This window comes from Frieseomelitta varia, unplaced genomic scaffold (genome assembly GCF_011392965.1).
Source record: "Frieseomelitta varia isolate USP_RPSP 00005682 unplaced genomic scaffold, Fvar_1.2 scaffold_415, whole genome shotgun sequence".
Taxonomy (NCBI): domain Eukaryota; kingdom Metazoa; phylum Arthropoda; class Insecta; order Hymenoptera; family Apidae; genus Frieseomelitta; species Frieseomelitta varia.
The window spans coordinates 1-17,799 of record NW_025110163.1 but is presented as its reverse complement, the minus strand read 5'-3'; the positions used below and the strand labels follow the sequence as shown (position 1 = coordinate 17,799).

Here is a 17,799-nt window from a genome sequence, read left to right as displayed (position 1 = left end):
AAAAAAGAAAAAAAGAAGGGGGAAAAAAGGAAAAAAAAAAAAGAAGAGACAAAAGAAGAAAATCGTCGTGAACCGCGTCATTTGGTTTATCAATGACAACGAACGAGCCGAGGGTAATCTTTCGTTTTCTTCCATTAGCTTCGCGAGGCTATTTATATGTATATGTATAACGTACGCATGTGTATGAATGTAACACTTTCGTGTCGTTATGTTTGATTTACATTCTCGAAGGCGAATGTTTTACTATTGTATTCTCATCGTGTGTAAGATCGTCGTGTTGTCAACCTTAACTTTATATGTATATTTAGCGAGGTGTTTTTTAGTAAGGGTGAGAAACGACGGTTCCCGCGTTTCTCGCGTGCGAGGTTCTCATCGATGTTTGACCGATCGCAAGCGCGCAATGTTTTCAAGTTTTTATACGCGATAACCCCTCGATTTTAAGGGATGGGGGATACATTTCCGTCGTCGTACGATGGAGATATAATTCTATATAATACGTGCAACACCGCAAGCGCGCATTGTTCGTTCAAACGTATGTACGTACATATGTATGTACATCGCTGCTCAGGAGTTTGGAGCCTTCCTTTGATTCTTTCGGATGAAATAAATTTCTTTCTCCTCTTTCTCGCACACTAGGAGCACATTTTTCTTTGTCATTTCATCTGGGGAAGTAAGAACATCGCGATTACGATTACACTCGATACTAAATACTTCAGTAGTTTTAAAATGACAGTATCTTAAAAGTAAACTTAAAATAATTGTTTACTCGAGGATTATTGTTTCGTTAGCTTCCTTTCAATATGCTCGAAAACATTTGAGCGTAAATGTACATGTTACATCGTGTAAACGCTGTTCTTCGCGACAAAACTTTCGTACTTTGGTTCGTTCGATAATGATTGTTCACGTTTCTGATATTTTCATTCACGCAACAAACACTTTATGTAAACGTTAACCCTTTATAATATCGTGTAACTTGAAAGTTACATATCCGTGTGTCTACATTTTGAAAATTTTACTTTGCCGGTTTATCGTAAATGTTAAACAAGCGATTAATTCATGAAAATTAATAGTTATCAGATTTTTAATTGAAGAAAAAATATAGCACCTGGTTATTGAATTAGGACTACATTAAGATTCTCTACTACATGTTTGAATGAAATTTGATTACAAATTTAATGATTAATAAAACAGTATTAAAAGTGTTACACTTGTTATTTTAGTTATTATTGTATCTTATTATAATATATTATTATATTTTATTATATATTATAAGACAACACTGAGTACTTGTTTATGCTGCAAAGGATAAAAAAGTGAAAGAATGTTTCATTTGCATCTCAAAAAATGTGTATTACTTGTATTATGAAGAGAAAAAACAGACATAGATAAAGTAGTATGTACGAAGTATACAGGAAATAGTACATACATACATATATGCTATGATAGTATATACATACATATATGCTATTTTGATTCTAAATATTAAATTCCAAATTCAAAATTTAATTATTTAAGTATTTAATTTTTATTAAACATTATTTAAATGTGAAATTAAAAAGACATGCTTTGAATATCTGTTGGAAAATATCTGTTGGAATTTGTTCAGGATTATGGAAACTAGAAGGAATTTTGATAATCAGTAGACAATGCTCACAGCTATACCTTATCTCACAGAGTGGAGGGCAAAGAATAGCTGAGTCCCTTTATTAAATCTGAGTACATCCATAGATGTCGCTATGGTACAATAAGGAGGTGATTGTACTTTCCAACAATATCTAATAAGATTCTTTTAATAAATAAACAAAATTTGATAAATTTTAATAATTATTAATCAATTTAATGAACAAAATATTTTAAACAATTTTAAATAATTCTAAACAATGATCCTGAGTTTCAAATATTTCTAATAATTAATCAAATTTTATTAAATTATCGGTCGAACTTTTCGACTTCATCGAAACCACTTCTGTTAAAATTATAAAATGTACGAGTGGTCCTAATTCAATGGCCGAGAGATGTAGCTAATAAATAATTAACTAATAAGTTAACCAAATATTCGGATATAAAAAAAATATTGTACCTCTCTGTTTCTCTCTCTCTCTCTCTCTCTCTTATAAATAAACCAAACATTCGTTTATAAAGGGTTAACGAATCTCGTCTATATAACCTAGAGATAAAAGAAGTGCTGCGGGCGATAACCTGCTAAGCGAACTCATCGGTCATCGTGGCCTTCGCCCGGAACTTCTACTTAACGTTTTCACCAGTGCTAAAACCTGGCGTTTTGCCGACGAAACAAAGTGAAAAAGAACAAAGCAAAAAAAAAAAAGAAATAACAGATTCGAAAAATCGTTCCTCGATGCACAATTTATACAGAATTAAAGGAAATGTACGAGGAGAGAAGAAATACGGGCATTGTTGTTTGCCCGTATCTTGATCTTGACGTTTAAATAAAACTGCGTGTATTCCAAGAGCGATCGTAATGCGGGTGTTATCCATGTGGAACGCGAAACTGTTTCAATGTAGAAACTTCGCGGATCTCGTGTTTATGCCTTGTTTATTGAAATTTCGAAGATTCCTCGCTTGAATTTCGTTCGTCAAGAATCTCTGAGAAAAATGGCACGAGACAAAGCTCAACTTCAACCCTGCTACGTTCTTTCGGTACCATCTGTTCCATCCACCATTGTATTGATGTATAATTAAAAGCTCTTTCAAGTTTTGCCCATCAGGGAACAACGTGTGATATTATTTATTTATTTATTTCTGTCGATCAATTTATATTATGAAATTCTATCTTTTAATTATATTATTATTATTATATTGTAGTATAGTATTATATATTATATGTTATTATGTGAATTGTACAATTATCTTTTTATGTTATATTAATATTATACAGTATATTTATAATATAAAAAAAATAATTATACAATATATGTTGTATACAGTAATGTATAGTAACATACAATTATAGTAATATATAATGCATAACTTTCTTTTCATAATATTATAATTAATATTCACAAGAATTCTTTCATTATTCTATACTCTACGATTTTATGAAATTTCAAGAAATTGAAGTATTTATAACGTTACGATAAATCATTGTTTGATCCTTGATGGGTTGAACAAAATTTGAGAAAAATTCTCATTATTGTGCTCGATTTTCTTCTTATATCTTCTTATATTTTCTGATAAACATACAAGATTGAAATATAAAAGTTTGAGAATCGTGGCAGGGTTAAAATTATAATATCAGCAAATTTTCTCCAATCTTCAAGTTATGTTTCATTCTTCTGCTTTCATTAGCATCTTTTAATATATTTCTCTTTCTTTTTGATTGCTTGTTATGATGAAATTGAAATTAACGAAAAGTAAAGATCCGGCGATGATAAGAGAGGATTGATTTGCAAGCAGGATTGATTTGAAAAACATTCTTCCTGGAAGGTTTAGAAACTTCTAAGTAAAAAAACAAAAAAAGAGAGTATTGTGCAAAATGCCGAGGAATTAAGTAAATCAATCGAGGCTCATTAGAAGTATCGTATCGTTATTAAAGAAACGGAACATGTTAATAAATCTAAGAAAATGCGAAGAAATCGAGCTTAACCTGTTAGCTGTGTAATTAAAATTGGAGAATGACCGATATACTCGTCATACTGCATTTTGACATTTAAATAAAAATGTAAATTCTAACAATATACCAGTTGGTGTTTTTTTGTAAAACGAAATATTTTATTCCAGAGCTCAAAGAGTGTTATCCAACTGTTAATGAATAATTAAATAAATATTTTAAATATTCCAATTGAAAATAAATTTGAATTTTCTTATTCCATCGCGGTCTTGAAATATTTTGGAATATTCTAAACTTACAAATATTTGTTTGTCTTCGTAAAATTCTTCACTTTAAATTTATTTCTCTGTTGTCACAAAAACTTTAAACTTGTGTCATCTTTCGTCCAAATATGTCGTCTTTGATATAAGTAAATATAATATCGTCGTAAATTTAATTCACGCAGTGCCATCTTTCGCGTGACGAGTATCAAACACAGTTAACAAGTTAAACAAATTTACACGCGTATTTTCAACGTAACGATGGCTACAATAGCGCGCCGCATTTTGACTTGGAGTAATTGAATTTCTCACAATATCATGACAAAAAACAGATACATCGATGTCTCGACAAATTCAACGTGTGCATTATACATTCTTCATTTGCGTCTCGTACTTCGTACACGATATGTTACAGTGCCAAGTAAACGCGCGACAAGCCTAAAAAAAAAAAAAAAAATCGCATAATGACAATAAGTATTGAAGAACAACCAAACAATCAGTCATCGTAAAATTTGCCCTATTCAATTGCACGATCATTGACTCGCAAAAACTCGACAAACTCGATGTATCGACATTTTTCATTCATTTATGACATTCTGGCAGTGACTGAAGGAAAATATTCGTTTCAAGCTGAAAAGATAATTTTCGAACAGCGGATTTTTGTTCCCAGCGATTTATTCCCAGAGATACTCAAGGTGTAAATGCTTAATATTTATGCAATATTTAATACTTAACGTTTAATAGATAGAATAATTTCCTCCTTTTCAATTGTCTTCGTGAAAATATTATAAAATTGCATAAATATCTAAATTGCGTAAGAATCCGCGGTCTAGTGATTTGTCACTTCCGGAACTGTCGAAGCTGTACTCTTTTTATCATTGTGCGTTCGCTGTTCGAGATCGTTTCAATTCGACACCCGCGTCCCGATCTTTGACCACATGACACGTTTCAATGCGTAACATAATACTAAACGAAAATTTAAAAAAAAAAAAATAACGTAGCTTAAAAACTCCATAAATTGAGAAATATTAGCGACGTAGGCTAAGGACGAGTAAGGATATGATTACATTACTAACGATAATTATAATAAACAAATATACTGTATAGCAATAGCGCTATTTATTAAAATGAGATAAATAACGAGCAGCAAAAAGAAAAAAAATATAAGGGAGAAGATTATCCGAGTATTGACTACTATCGTTAGATACAACTACTATATATATCGTTTGTTAAATATATATATATATATACATATTATATATATATGTATATGTATCTATAACTTATTGAGGACCGTCGTTCTAAGACTACACGATGTAAGGACGAGATTCTTGTTGCTTGGTTTTGTAATCATGCTTGATAAAAGCATTCGAAGAATAAAACTTGTTGTCGTAGAAAAATCATCTTTTCCTCGTTTTTGTCCTGAAAATTCATTCCCTATCGTAATATTTGTCCTGAGATGAGATATATTAATATTATTATTATATTAATTAATACAATAATATAATATAATATTAATTGATTTATATTATATTTGTTAATGTCAGTTATATATTTGTCATTATTATATTACACGTACTTATACACAATATTATTTTGTTATTATGTTATACATTTAATAGTTAATGTATTTATAATTAATTATAATATATTATACAATATATTATTTACATTTAAAAAAATCCATATATTAACCTTTCTTTTAAAATTAATGTTTCATTAAACTAGTAAATATCTCTTTACGGATCTTTGTGCAATTTCATACTCTTATGAATACAATTAAAGAAACAAAGCCTAAGAAGAAATTTCTGTCTGCTATTAAGTATCATAATAAATATACCTTTTTTTTCGATGTTTCATTAAATTTGTTACAAATGCATAAAAATCCGCAGTTTGGTAATAAAATTTTAATTATCAAATTAATCCTTTATATTTTAATGAAAGATGCATCATCAAAAATTGAAAATAGTTTGGAAATCTGGTAGGTAAGTACGTAATATATGTAGAGAAAAAAAATAGTTCTGCTTGAAATTACGTGATTTTTGTTTCATATTTATTGCAGTAGCACTTAAAATTTTTAAAGTTATAATCTAACAATATATAATTGTAATATACAAATTACAATGTAACATCTTAAAAATTATTTTAAACTATCAAAGTTTTTACTCCGTAGGAAACAAATATATGTTTATTTTTATACGTTCTACAAATTAATTTAATTTCTCTATATATATCCATTTTACTACTTTATCTATTACTCATATCTTATAGTTTACTGTTAATAAAAGTAACGTAACTTAAATTTATAATAATACATCTACATGGTAATTCTAACGTAATATTTAAATCATTTAAAAAAAAAAAATACCAACAAGAATACTAAAAATAATATTAATTCACGAGTAGATATAATAGTCTGTTTTTACTTAATTCTAATTTTACCTACTTCTATATAATAATTCTAATGTGATACTTAAATTACTTAAAAACAAAATACCAATAACGAAACTAAAAATGATATTACTTTATAAATAGATATAGTAGTCCGTTTTTACTTAATTTGTATTCCACTTCTATGATTTTGGTTTAATTTGCGATTTGAAAATTAAAACCTAAAAGTAAGTTTAATTTTGAAACATCCTGGTTGTCACGCATTGAACACAACGAAATTTTCGTATAAAATTGGCATTCAGTGAGCAGTTATACTAACTTCAATTATACCTAAATTAATTAATGCAATAAAAGTTCGTTTCATTAATATGAATGTCATTCATACAAAAAAAATTACATGGCATCGATAATATTTCGAAACACGAAAAGCATTATCTTTTTAGAGAATAACTTCTTCATTTGCATTGTATCTAAACTAAAGCTTTACAGTGAATTTTCAGTACAGATGTACGTTTGCCTGAATTTTGCTTGTTCATACAGTCGAGTCTTTCGATCGTGTACTTTTAATCTATCACAGATTAAACATTTATTCAATAACCAGCGGTGAATTCGAAATTACTTTTTTCAATTTTTTCCAATTGAACCATTTCCAAGGGAAAAACATCGTTTCAATCTGGAGTGAATATTTCATACACAGTATTGTTCGAGATAATAATTGGATACATTTCATAATTAACGTCTCGTAATTTATATTTCAATCTTTTCAAACGTTTAAATTACATTTCTATTTCTGTTAAGTATACAGTATTTAATTAATTTTTTATGTGAAAAAGAATTTTATCGTGTGTTCTGTAGATACATGCGGTAGCGCGATAAATTGATTATTTTTATAGTTAATTATTTTTTAGTCATTGAACGTATTGACAATTGTATGCATTAATCAAAACTTTAAATAACAATTTTCAAATAACTTTTACAACTATAGAACACATTTCGTCTCACAGATCACAGACTTTATCATATAGTATACTAGATACCGTAGGCTTGTTGAAAATTTTAATCAAAAATTTTAACCCTTCAAGACATAAGATCATCGTGAGTATAAATTGGAGGAAATTTTGAAGAAACATATCAATCTTCAAAATGACAAAAAATTAATTAAACATAGTACGAATCTCATAATTTTATGACCTTTGTTTTACAAAAATGGACAACTCAAAGGACAACTCTTACATAATATACAGTGACTCCCATTAATATACTAAATATTGAAAGTGTAAAATTTTGTAAGAAGAAGTCGTGCAATAATAAACTTGGGCTCATTTTAAAGCTTGAGATCTCTGCTTTGCATCATTCATTTTATTCTCTTTCTTAATTTTCTTTTGTCACACATTCTAGTTTTTTATTTACCAGCCTAACAATTAATCTTTAAAAAGATAATTTCGATTAACGTATTTGTTCCAAGAGTATTGAATTTGATAACTGAAAAAAAAATGATTTCCATTACGATATTTCAAAGAGATACTATATTCATTTGCAGCGATGTAATATGTGCTCTATTAATAAATTACATAACAAATGGACGTGTTAATGTATCTCATCGCGCGAAACGTTCGGATTTGCATTTTCTAAGTAAAAATTGAAAAAGATAATATTAAATCACACTGATCAATAAAACGTACGTGCAAGTCTTTAAAAAACTGATTGAGCTTGTTTGTTCTTCCACTTTTATCAGCTATTCTCATGAGGTCACAGACCTCTGCGCTTCTTCTTCTTCTTCTTCTTCTTTTAATATATTCTCAATTTGCGGCAAAGAATTCTTCAACCACGCTGTTACGAAATTTCCGTTCGCTTCGACAAGCGCTGCGGCATACCTTGTTCCCTTCATGCTGTCGTAGTTAATCTCTCTGAATATTTGAAGCTGCAACAATTGAACGAGAATACAATTTTGTGACATGTTAAATTAAATATTCATCGAATTTCATATCGACTAACCAAGACTATCCTGTCATTTCTTTCATGATATAGTAAAGAATGATGCACAATATTTTAAATGAATTCTTTAGTGTACAATATTTCGAATAAATAGTTGCAACTTTCTCCGCAGGAAGTTTAAGATAGTAAAAATATATCGCAACCTAATATTTGGTAAAATAAAATAATGTTTCTTCCACTGTATTGCTTTTTCCTTTCATGAAAAAAATTTTCTTAATATTAATAATTTCTTACGTCTTCTAAATCCTGTTCGGTTGTCAAACCGTTGACCATGGACAGAACGAAGGATTTCAACACTGAATAAGATCCTGAAAATCTAAATCAAAAAATATAGAAAAGTAATTTTACTCTTCCTTTGTACGGTGAATTTTTTTTTTTCATGAAAAAATTTAAAATACCTCTGCACAATTTCCTGCCAATTTGCTCGAACGAATCGTGATGAAATTTGAGCCGCAGCTGGATTTTGCGGAAATGCGTTCAAAATTATTGATATTTCGTCCTCTTGGAACCGCTCCTCGTGAAGTATTTCGTTGAGAATACTGTTATGAGAGGAAAAAGATATATATATGTACATATACTTCTGTACACAATGTATAGTACATAGCTATATTAATATATGCAAATATATATATATATATATATATATATATATATATATATAAAACGTGTCTCGAATTTAAATGTCAAAACTTTAAGAACATGTAAAGGACCGATAAACTAAACAAAAGAATTTGTTCATTTTTTAAAGAAAATTTTAAAGAAAAACAGAAGATATTCTGGTCTTAAATTGAAAATCAAGCAACGTAGAATCTAAATTTTTACGGTTCCTAATAATCAATGATACTAGTAAATTCAACTTACTGTACGTTTTTCGATAGTTATTATTCAAAATCACATAACATCACAGTAACGTCATCGGTTGCTATAGTGACCAAAGAATATTATGAGAAGAAAGACGCAGCACGAGATAAAGAAATCAAAGAAAATAATAAATATATCTATCCCCGTCAATTTTTATTTGCAGATTGCTAGATTTTTACCCTAATTCTAATTCTAATACAAAGTTCTTAAGAAGCAAAATTCCGCGTTAAAATATAAAATACGTTCGTGTTTAAAAAACAATCAAATATTGGCAACTGAAAAATTCTATCATGTTAATCTATCAGCACTGCTCGTGATGGTAAAAGCGCAAATTCAAGAAGAAAAAAAAAAAAAAGAAAAAAGGAGAGGAAGTTAAAAGGGCTTCGTTCTATCAACACTCCCCTGTAGGAATAAATGTTCAAAAAAGCTCTCCGAAATAAAGAGGAGTATTCTTTCACGCTATCTCTACTTCCCCACTTTGACGCTTTTTTCCATTCGTTTTAAAGAGGAGAAGATATACATACATGTGCTCGTTTTAAAAGCTCACTGAGTTTTATAATGAGATCTTTTAAACTGTAGACGAAGAGTACGAGATAATTGATTTATAATTGACTGAATGACGCTACTGACACAAATAAACACTGAATTAAAAATGTTTATAGTACAAACATAAAGTATTTGATTCTTTGTACCCTGGTAATATACATACATAAAATTCTTGAAATTAAAGTTAATCATAAAATGTGATATACGCTTACGATTGTAGAATCCAAGGAGCTTGAAAACAGGCGAATGACGATAACAAACGTCTCCTTTCTTCCTCGTCCTCGGTGGACGTTACTTTCTCCGTGAAATAATTCCACACTTTTCGGGTTCCATAACGCGCAATAGTGCAATAAAACGTTTCCCGTATGTAAGAAGGGACACTGTAACAATTTAACTTTATTAAATCCTTGACAAATGCAAATTCACATGTAAAGAAATATAATTGTAGTAAATGTATATGTATAATAATAGAGCAATAATATACAAAATAAAATGAACCAATATATATGAGTGATCATTTTTATTAAATTTAATTCGGATAAAATTGGAGAAAAGTAATTAAAAAGTTTTGAATTTTGTACAAAGAAAAATTCACAATAAAAGTTTCATTGGGACTTACAGTTCTTGGACTTCGTCGTCAGTCTTATCGCTTTCGAAAACGTTTTTCGTCCAGTTCAAACACTCCGAATGCTCGAAGACGCATGCAAGTTTCACAGCAATCATTGTCAATGGCGAACCTTCGTCCAGCTTCGATCCTACTTCACTGTACAACGGGGATACAAATCTTACCATAAATTCCTAAAATTAAACGCAAGATTATATTATATTATGTACAATAAACGCAAGAATATAATAATATTCACACACAATGAATGAATTTTTTTTCTTTATTTTAGAAAATAATTTTATGCATCTAACAGTTACGCAAGATCAAGCAGCGTTTTCTAATTACCAAATAAAAGACAACTGTTTGGTAATTTTACGATAATAAGAAGTTTTTGTATCACACGACTTTAATATTGTACTATTATAATTAAAATTATTAAAATCAAATTATAACTTAGAGTTTCAATTTTAATTATATTAATTCAAAGTAAAACTCCTCCGTTTGTTATACGTTTACTTCAACTGCGTTACTCACCTGGAAATCATTGAAAACTGAGGTTTCATATAGGAGCCTATTTAATTTGAGCATGTGCCGCATAAACGCACCCCACGGTATATAATGTCTTTCCTTCATTTGCATATATTTAATAAACTCAAACGCGGCTTCGTATTTCACGAAGCCTATTTCAGCTAAACTAAAAACATCATCTATGAGTGATGCTCTCGTTTCTGCCGGAAATGAGTCGTGATTTTCCACCAGAGCCAGCTTTAACAGCATCCAATTTCTGTCATCGTAATTTACACGATAGAAACCTTGAAAAATGTAAGTAACAAAATTATTTATTCCATTATTTTACAGAGGAAAGTAACATATTGTAATATATATACGCAATAAAATATGAATTTAATAAAAATAAAAGCAACAGAAATGAATGATAAATATACATATAAAAGTATAAAATTTTTGGTATTGTTTCATGTATGAATATTCATTGAAATAATCATTTGCAATGCCACTATTCCACAAAATGTATTAAATATTATAATTAAATTTACTACATACCAGTTTTATTTACATTGAAAAGTATCCAAGATTCATTGGAACCAATGTTATCCAAGGTAATTTTAAGTTCAGGTGGGAACCATATTTTTGAAGGAGACGACCAATTACTGTAATTATTAGTGTAACTCAATGGGATATACCAGAATTTAGTAATACTTTCTAACGGACGATCGAGTGAAAATTGTTCCTAAAACAAGTATTTAGATACAAAATATTAGCGACAAAGTTTTTTCTTTAAATGTTATTAATGTTTGAATACTTTCGTGAGCAACTATACACTTCACTTTGCATTCATATTTAAACCAGTGTAAATTTTCTTTAAAACCCATCTTTTGCTTAAATAGAATTCAATACAAATAAAATAAACTTCATGCAATAAATTATTATTACATAGAATTATATTTTAAGATTATCACAGAAGTATCATATTATTAAATAAAATTCTATAAATAAATTCTACATTAATGAATTTAATATAATTAGAATTGAATAGAAAAATTACAGTGTTATTTGTTGTAATACCTGATAAATAACAGCGGATTCGTTCATGTAATTTCTTATGACTGTTACAAGTGGATATCCACCTTGAAAGATCCATGAATTGATCGTCTGTACCAATGAAACTCCAGGCGGAAGTTCCATCGCTCCTTCCGCCAAAATATTCATGAAATCGACAACATCCGTGCTATTATACTTCCTGATCAAATAATAAAAGCCCTTTCGAATTATATCGAAACTTGAATTAATTAATTTTTTGTTTGAAAAAAAAGACAAGACAAGAAGATCATTAGTATATAATAATAAAAAAATATATATATATCAGGTAATGAAATGTCCTTCATTATAACAAAATTCATATTAATTTATCTGTTACAAATTAACTCGTCACGAAGATAATCCGTATCTAAAATAATTTGTTATCCAGATCATCTTTTGTTTTTTAATGTAATGTATTTAAATTAATATTAGAACTGGCAAAATAATCAAAATGACCAATTTCTCGAGTCAATTCACTTATCAAATTATTTAATTAAAAATTTATCCCTCTTCAAGTAATATTTATATTTCATCGTAAGCATAAAATATTTCATCGCGATATATTATATACCCACCACCTGGTTATCAGTTTCTGGTAGCCGTTTCTAAAGTCGGTATCACTTATCGCGCCATGCAACATGCGTATCAGACATGCACCTATAAAAAACAATTGAAAATGCAGAAACGTATTTGCCCACTCACAATATCCTGAGAGCTACGTATTACACACTTGCGAAGAGAATGACACAACAGAAAATGAAAAACAGGATTGGGCAAATTTTATTTAGAAATAAAGATAAAAAGTAACGAGTCATTTCCACTAATTTACTATTTTTATTTGAAACATAGCTCAGTATTTTTATTTCAAAAATCCTCTTGGACCCAAGAGGATCTGGTAAATAATAAGGTCCAATAATAAGCAGTCCAATTCATTATAAAGTAAAATAATGAATAATCGAAAGCCGGAGTTTATAAAATAGAATTAGAAACTATTTGAAAAATTATTTGAAGAAACAGCTACAAAATACAAAATCAAATAAAAAATTATTTCATTTGATAGCTTGTTCAAATAAACTAACGTAGAATTATTTCAAGGTCAAATAAGATGCCATGATATTTAAATAATCAAATAATGCCCATGCTTAATTCCCTTTTTTAAATTAAAACTTTCAAACTAATATTTCATTGATAGGTTGACAGCTTCCTGTCGAAAAATCATTTATCACAACTACGGGGCATCCTATTTTCGGGAACATAAAACTGACTTTAAGCATGTTTGTCAATGTTTCAAATTTTTTTTATTGCACTTTTGGGATTACTTACACGATGAAGGGCTTTGTGACCATTATAATTGGGGAAACAGAATTGGACACGGTCAGTCCCATAAAGTAATAAACATAATTACTTTATGGACTTAACAGTACTGCCCAGGGATGTGTCCCCCACATTACTTTTATACGTTTATTGGCCCCAGTAGTAGACAAGGGCAAAGAACGCACAGATCCCTTAGACATTCTATAATACTTATTTCAGCCGTGACAAACAATTTTTCGACAACTTGGCTATGTACTAATTTTCGAAATTACTCGTCGTTTGAATAGTCGCATTCGTTATGACCGTAGCCTAAAAACAAGCTGGATTATCGGTTTACCTTTCGCATGCTCATAATCAATCGATGGCAATGGATGGTAGTTGACATTTTCGTGAAAAGGCCTTGAAATGCTATAACCATCCATCTCCATCATGTGCAGCTGAACATCGATGATAAAGGAATCGGCCGGGTCCAATGACAAATCTATCTGAAAATGGAATTTTATTACAACGATTTACGACTTTGTGCGTTTTCATTTTTAAATGCAAAATGAGTCACTTGCCTTCTGGATGATTTCGTATTTGAGATGATCGAGCAGACTCTCGAAGATCCACGCGTTCGTTCGATTCACGTTCATAAACTCGTCCAGCCATTGCTGCCCTATCAGAGTGACCAGAACCTTCAAAGCGTTATGTTTCGTGACCTGCGGCGATTTCTCGCTAGCGTAGAACAACGACTGCCTTAAAAATTTAAGCGTTTTCAATTAGATTGCCGGCGAAGAATTGCGGTTAAGTAACGAAGATATATACGTACGATAATATCTTAACGTTTGTAAATTATAAATTGAATTAATTTAGCGAGACTTTTTTAACCAGTCTTCTGAAGCAGTAAGACTGTTTAATTTGACATGAAATGTCCTAATGATGCGTAGTATACAGGATGAGTCTCGCAACGAAACGACTCGAAATAACTTGTAAACTGTTTGTTGTACGAAAGAATTTTTTCGAGAAAGTTTCATGCTTTCCAGAGGCACGTATAACGCGATCGTTTTGTTATTATTTTGCTTTTTTTATTGAGATATACTTTTTTTATTCATTAGCCAATGCAGCTCGACATTATGTATTTCTAAGACCTATTAATTTAGGATATATTTCAACTCTGCAAAATCTATCATACAAAAGGACAAAAAATCGGTATTCTTGTATTCGTAATGTCTTTAACACTCATCATTTTTACCACTTTTGATAATTCTAGTGTTAAATAAGCAACGATCATAACAACGAAAAAATAGCAATTGTTACATTACAGGGAATATAATCACCAGTTGATACATAAATATTTTTTAAATAAGCAATAGCAAATGGCCAATGGCAATTAAAAAAAATGGCAATTTTTGCATTGTGACGATTACATTCCTGAAACAGAGTTAAGAAGTATAACAAGCTAATCACTGCTGAAGATTGTAGTCACGTATGAAGATTACAGATTATTATAGACTATTATAGATTTTATAGATTATTACAGATCACAAATTGGATAAGGAACATTTCTACTGTTGACAAACAATGATGGTGCTTACTTGATAGCAATTAATCCAGGGCTTCCCATGTTCTCGTTTATCCCTAGAGGCAAACCCACCAGATCCAGCTTGGGATAGGGGTAAGACGTCAAAAACACGTCCATCAGGTTAACGACAACCGAGTTCAGTTTGTCGAATAGGTAAATCTCTGGTAAGGTTCTGTTCGAATCACGCCAGAACGTTGCAACTACTTCGGTGTCTCCTATAAGTGTCGCGTTTATGGCCTCGATGTGCCCCATTACAAAAGCCAAATTGTGCGGTGAAATGGGCGGGGAATCGTCAAAAGTATCGATCACCAGTGAACTGTCCAGACTTGAAACAAAGATAATAACAAAGATCATCTCTTTCATCTGTTTCTCTTTTTAAGTAAAACTTGGTGAAACAAGATGAATTAACTCTGCGATGAACATTTTAATTTAATAGAGATATGCATATTTAATGTAAATAGTAATAGACAACTGTCTTCGTTTTTTTGTTTTTTTTTACTAGGATTTTTTTAAAAACCAGACAAATCAGTTTTATGGCGAGCATTCAGTCTGTGAAATACAACGAAGATTCAATTTGAATGTGTTATCAAACTGTGGATTTTTGTGCAAATTCACGTTTCAGAAAATTGTTTTATATGTTGTGGAAAGTCGCCAGATACTATCAGTTTCATTTACAAATTCTTCAGAAAGACACGTCATGAATTACTTACGCATCCCTTAAAGTCCTGAGAGGCATGTTCGAAAGTACTGTCATTTCCTTGGGACGTGCGATGGATACGGAAAATACTGACTTGTATGTCGCATCGTCGAAAACCGGGAAAAGGCATCGGGCACCACAATGTTTCAATTTTGTCCCCATTAGCCAGCTAATAATATTATTTGAAATTCAGAAGACAGTTTTGTCTCAATAGCAGAATGCGAAATCTTATGCATGTTGATATGCTTTTGAAGACAGAATTTCAAAAACAAAATCTCGATAGAGAATTTTAGTTTCCTATAGCAAAGTTTTAGTTGTAAAGTACCAATTTAATTTTATATAATTTAATTTAATTTAATTTTAATATTATAATAAATATATATAATTATTACAGTAATTTCATTCAATTGTTTATTTTTATCACATTTTTATCACATTTCATTGTACTTTCTGTGCAATTCTGTATCTTCAAATTTCCTATAAATGCATAAAAATCCGCAGAATCAGCGAAACATATGAAACATCATTCTCTTTTAAATATTAACACATAGCTTTACACTAAATATAAATTATTCCACATAATTAGTATTTAATTAATAAACAAAAATGCAGGAAACGAAATAATATACTTGCTTTTCTCCGTCGGATGAACTATAATTTGCGAGGAAAAATACATTGTCACTGATTGACAATTCATATTCGATTTCCAACAAATAAACTCCTTGCTGTATCTGTTTCTCTAAATGAATCGTGTGAACTTCTTTGTCCTCGTCTGTATCGTAATTTGCAATCCGCATTTGCAAAGACGCATTCTCGAAAGATTCAGGTCCGAATTGTACAACAGCATTTGCACGTGAACTATTAATTTCGCCGACTGATGCGTAATTTACCAATGGAATCTTTGATTCATCAACAGTAGACTTGCTTTCTGATGGATTTTCAGAGCCTTTACTATGTACAACTGTCTCGTTTTCCGTCAGTGTTACCATGACTACATTTTCTATGGAATACAAAGTAATTGCAAATAAATAACACGATTTTACAATTTTTATCATAAACTTTTATCATAAACAAATTTTAAACCCTTCAGGGACTACATCTATACACCATAGTGACTCTTGTGCACCTAGAAATCATTTCAACAATATTAGAACATAAATCAACACAATTGTGACCATTATGAAGTTTATTATTATTACTAATGTACACTTTAAACCTACAAAAATGATCAAAAAGTCCAAATAATTAATATTAAGCTGTCACACTGAAGGATTAATAAAACTATGAGAAATATATTAGCTCATAGTTAATAGAAATTAATTTTTATTCATTTAATTTAATTTAATTTAATGTACAATTTAAGTCATCAATTAATGTAGTTATCAATTTAGTTATCAACTTTTAAACAATTAGTAACATTACCAGAAATTGTATCGTCCCATTGACCATTATGATTAATCGCATCATTAGCTCTCCTCCTTCGTCTTTTTCTTGATGGCTTCTTGTTCTCTTCCAAATGCAGCAATGTTAATTTACAATTTGTCGTTGTAATATTCTTCGCGTTTAACGAGAGTTTGTTTACACCTGTCGTATCGTTTACTTGAAATTCAATGAACACGCGGCCAAATAATTTCGACGAGAGATTAATATCGATAATGATCGGCGTTAATTCCAAACGATATTTCAAGGGATGAACGAAAGGTGAAGCCGTATTTTCACCAAGATCATCCGTATTCTCGATCTCATCGTTCAGCAAGTCTAGAGCCTCGTAATCCTGACAAATACAAATTTTGTTTGAATGTTAAATATCAAATAATTGTTTATTTTGCATTGTTTCTTACCTTTTTCTGTGGTAAGGAGTTGATATACCATCCCAGAAATCCTGCGGCAACGACACCGATAATAAAAACTACAATGATTCCTGCTATCTTCGTATACGATAAGAACCAGCCATCGGCCCTTTTGCATTGGATGTCATCGCAAGTCATAAATTCCACCGGACCGCCGCTGAATTGTGGCATACATTGAGCTGCAAGAATTATTCGAAAAATAAAAATCCTTCCAAAATATAAAAGCGTTCCCATTCCGAATAAAATCCAGGCGTAGAGGATATATATATATTCATTTTATGTACAATAAATTGTTAAAATAGAATCTCTCTCTCTCTCTCTTTCTCTTTAGATTCTTAGACGCTGGTTTCTAGATTTTTAGATGCTGTTTTCTAAATTCTTAAATGCTAGTTTCTAGATTCTTAGTCGCTGATTTTTAGATTTTTAGGCACTGATTTCTAGATTCTCAGTCGCTGATTTTTAGATTCTTCTCTCTCTCTCTCTCTCTCTCTCTCTCTCTCTCTCTCTCTCTCTCTCTCTCTCTCTCTCTCTAGAATCTAACCACATA

At 30.2% G+C, this 17,799-nt stretch overlaps 1 protein-coding gene across 1 annotated transcript in view; it reads right to left on the bottom strand.

Moving 5' to 3' along the window:
* The window catches only part of LOC122531777 (aminopeptidase N-like), a 20,268-nt gene extending 2,821 nt beyond the window's left edge, over nt 1–17,447 (bottom strand). The window contains exons 1-16 of the mRNA XM_043659963.1: nt 17,244–17,447; nt 16,825–17,176; nt 16,036–16,402; nt 15,416–15,571; nt 14,719–15,030; nt 13,702–13,879; nt 13,479–13,626; nt 12,403–12,484; nt 11,813–11,987; nt 11,291–11,477; nt 10,763–11,040; nt 10,241–10,419; nt 9,834–10,001; nt 8,613–8,753; nt 8,449–8,530; nt 7,902–8,140 (exon numbers count right to left, since the gene is read on the bottom strand). Of these exons, the coding sequence (XP_043515898.1) occupies nt 7,961–8,140; nt 8,449–8,530; nt 8,613–8,753; nt 9,834–10,001; nt 10,241–10,419; nt 10,763–11,040; nt 11,291–11,477; nt 11,813–11,987; nt 12,403–12,484; nt 13,479–13,626; nt 13,702–13,879; nt 14,719–15,030; nt 15,416–15,571; nt 16,036–16,402; nt 16,825–17,176; nt 17,244–17,423 (3,165 nt within the window). The 5' untranslated portion in view covers nt 17,424–17,447 and the 3' untranslated portion in view covers nt 7,902–7,960. The remainder of the gene's footprint in view (nt 1–7,901; nt 8,141–8,448; nt 8,531–8,612; nt 8,754–9,833; nt 10,002–10,240; nt 10,420–10,762; nt 11,041–11,290; nt 11,478–11,812; nt 11,988–12,402; nt 12,485–13,478; nt 13,627–13,701; nt 13,880–14,718; nt 15,031–15,415; nt 15,572–16,035; nt 16,403–16,824; nt 17,177–17,243) is intronic.
* Between the last annotated feature and the right edge of the window lie 352 nt (nt 17,448–17,799).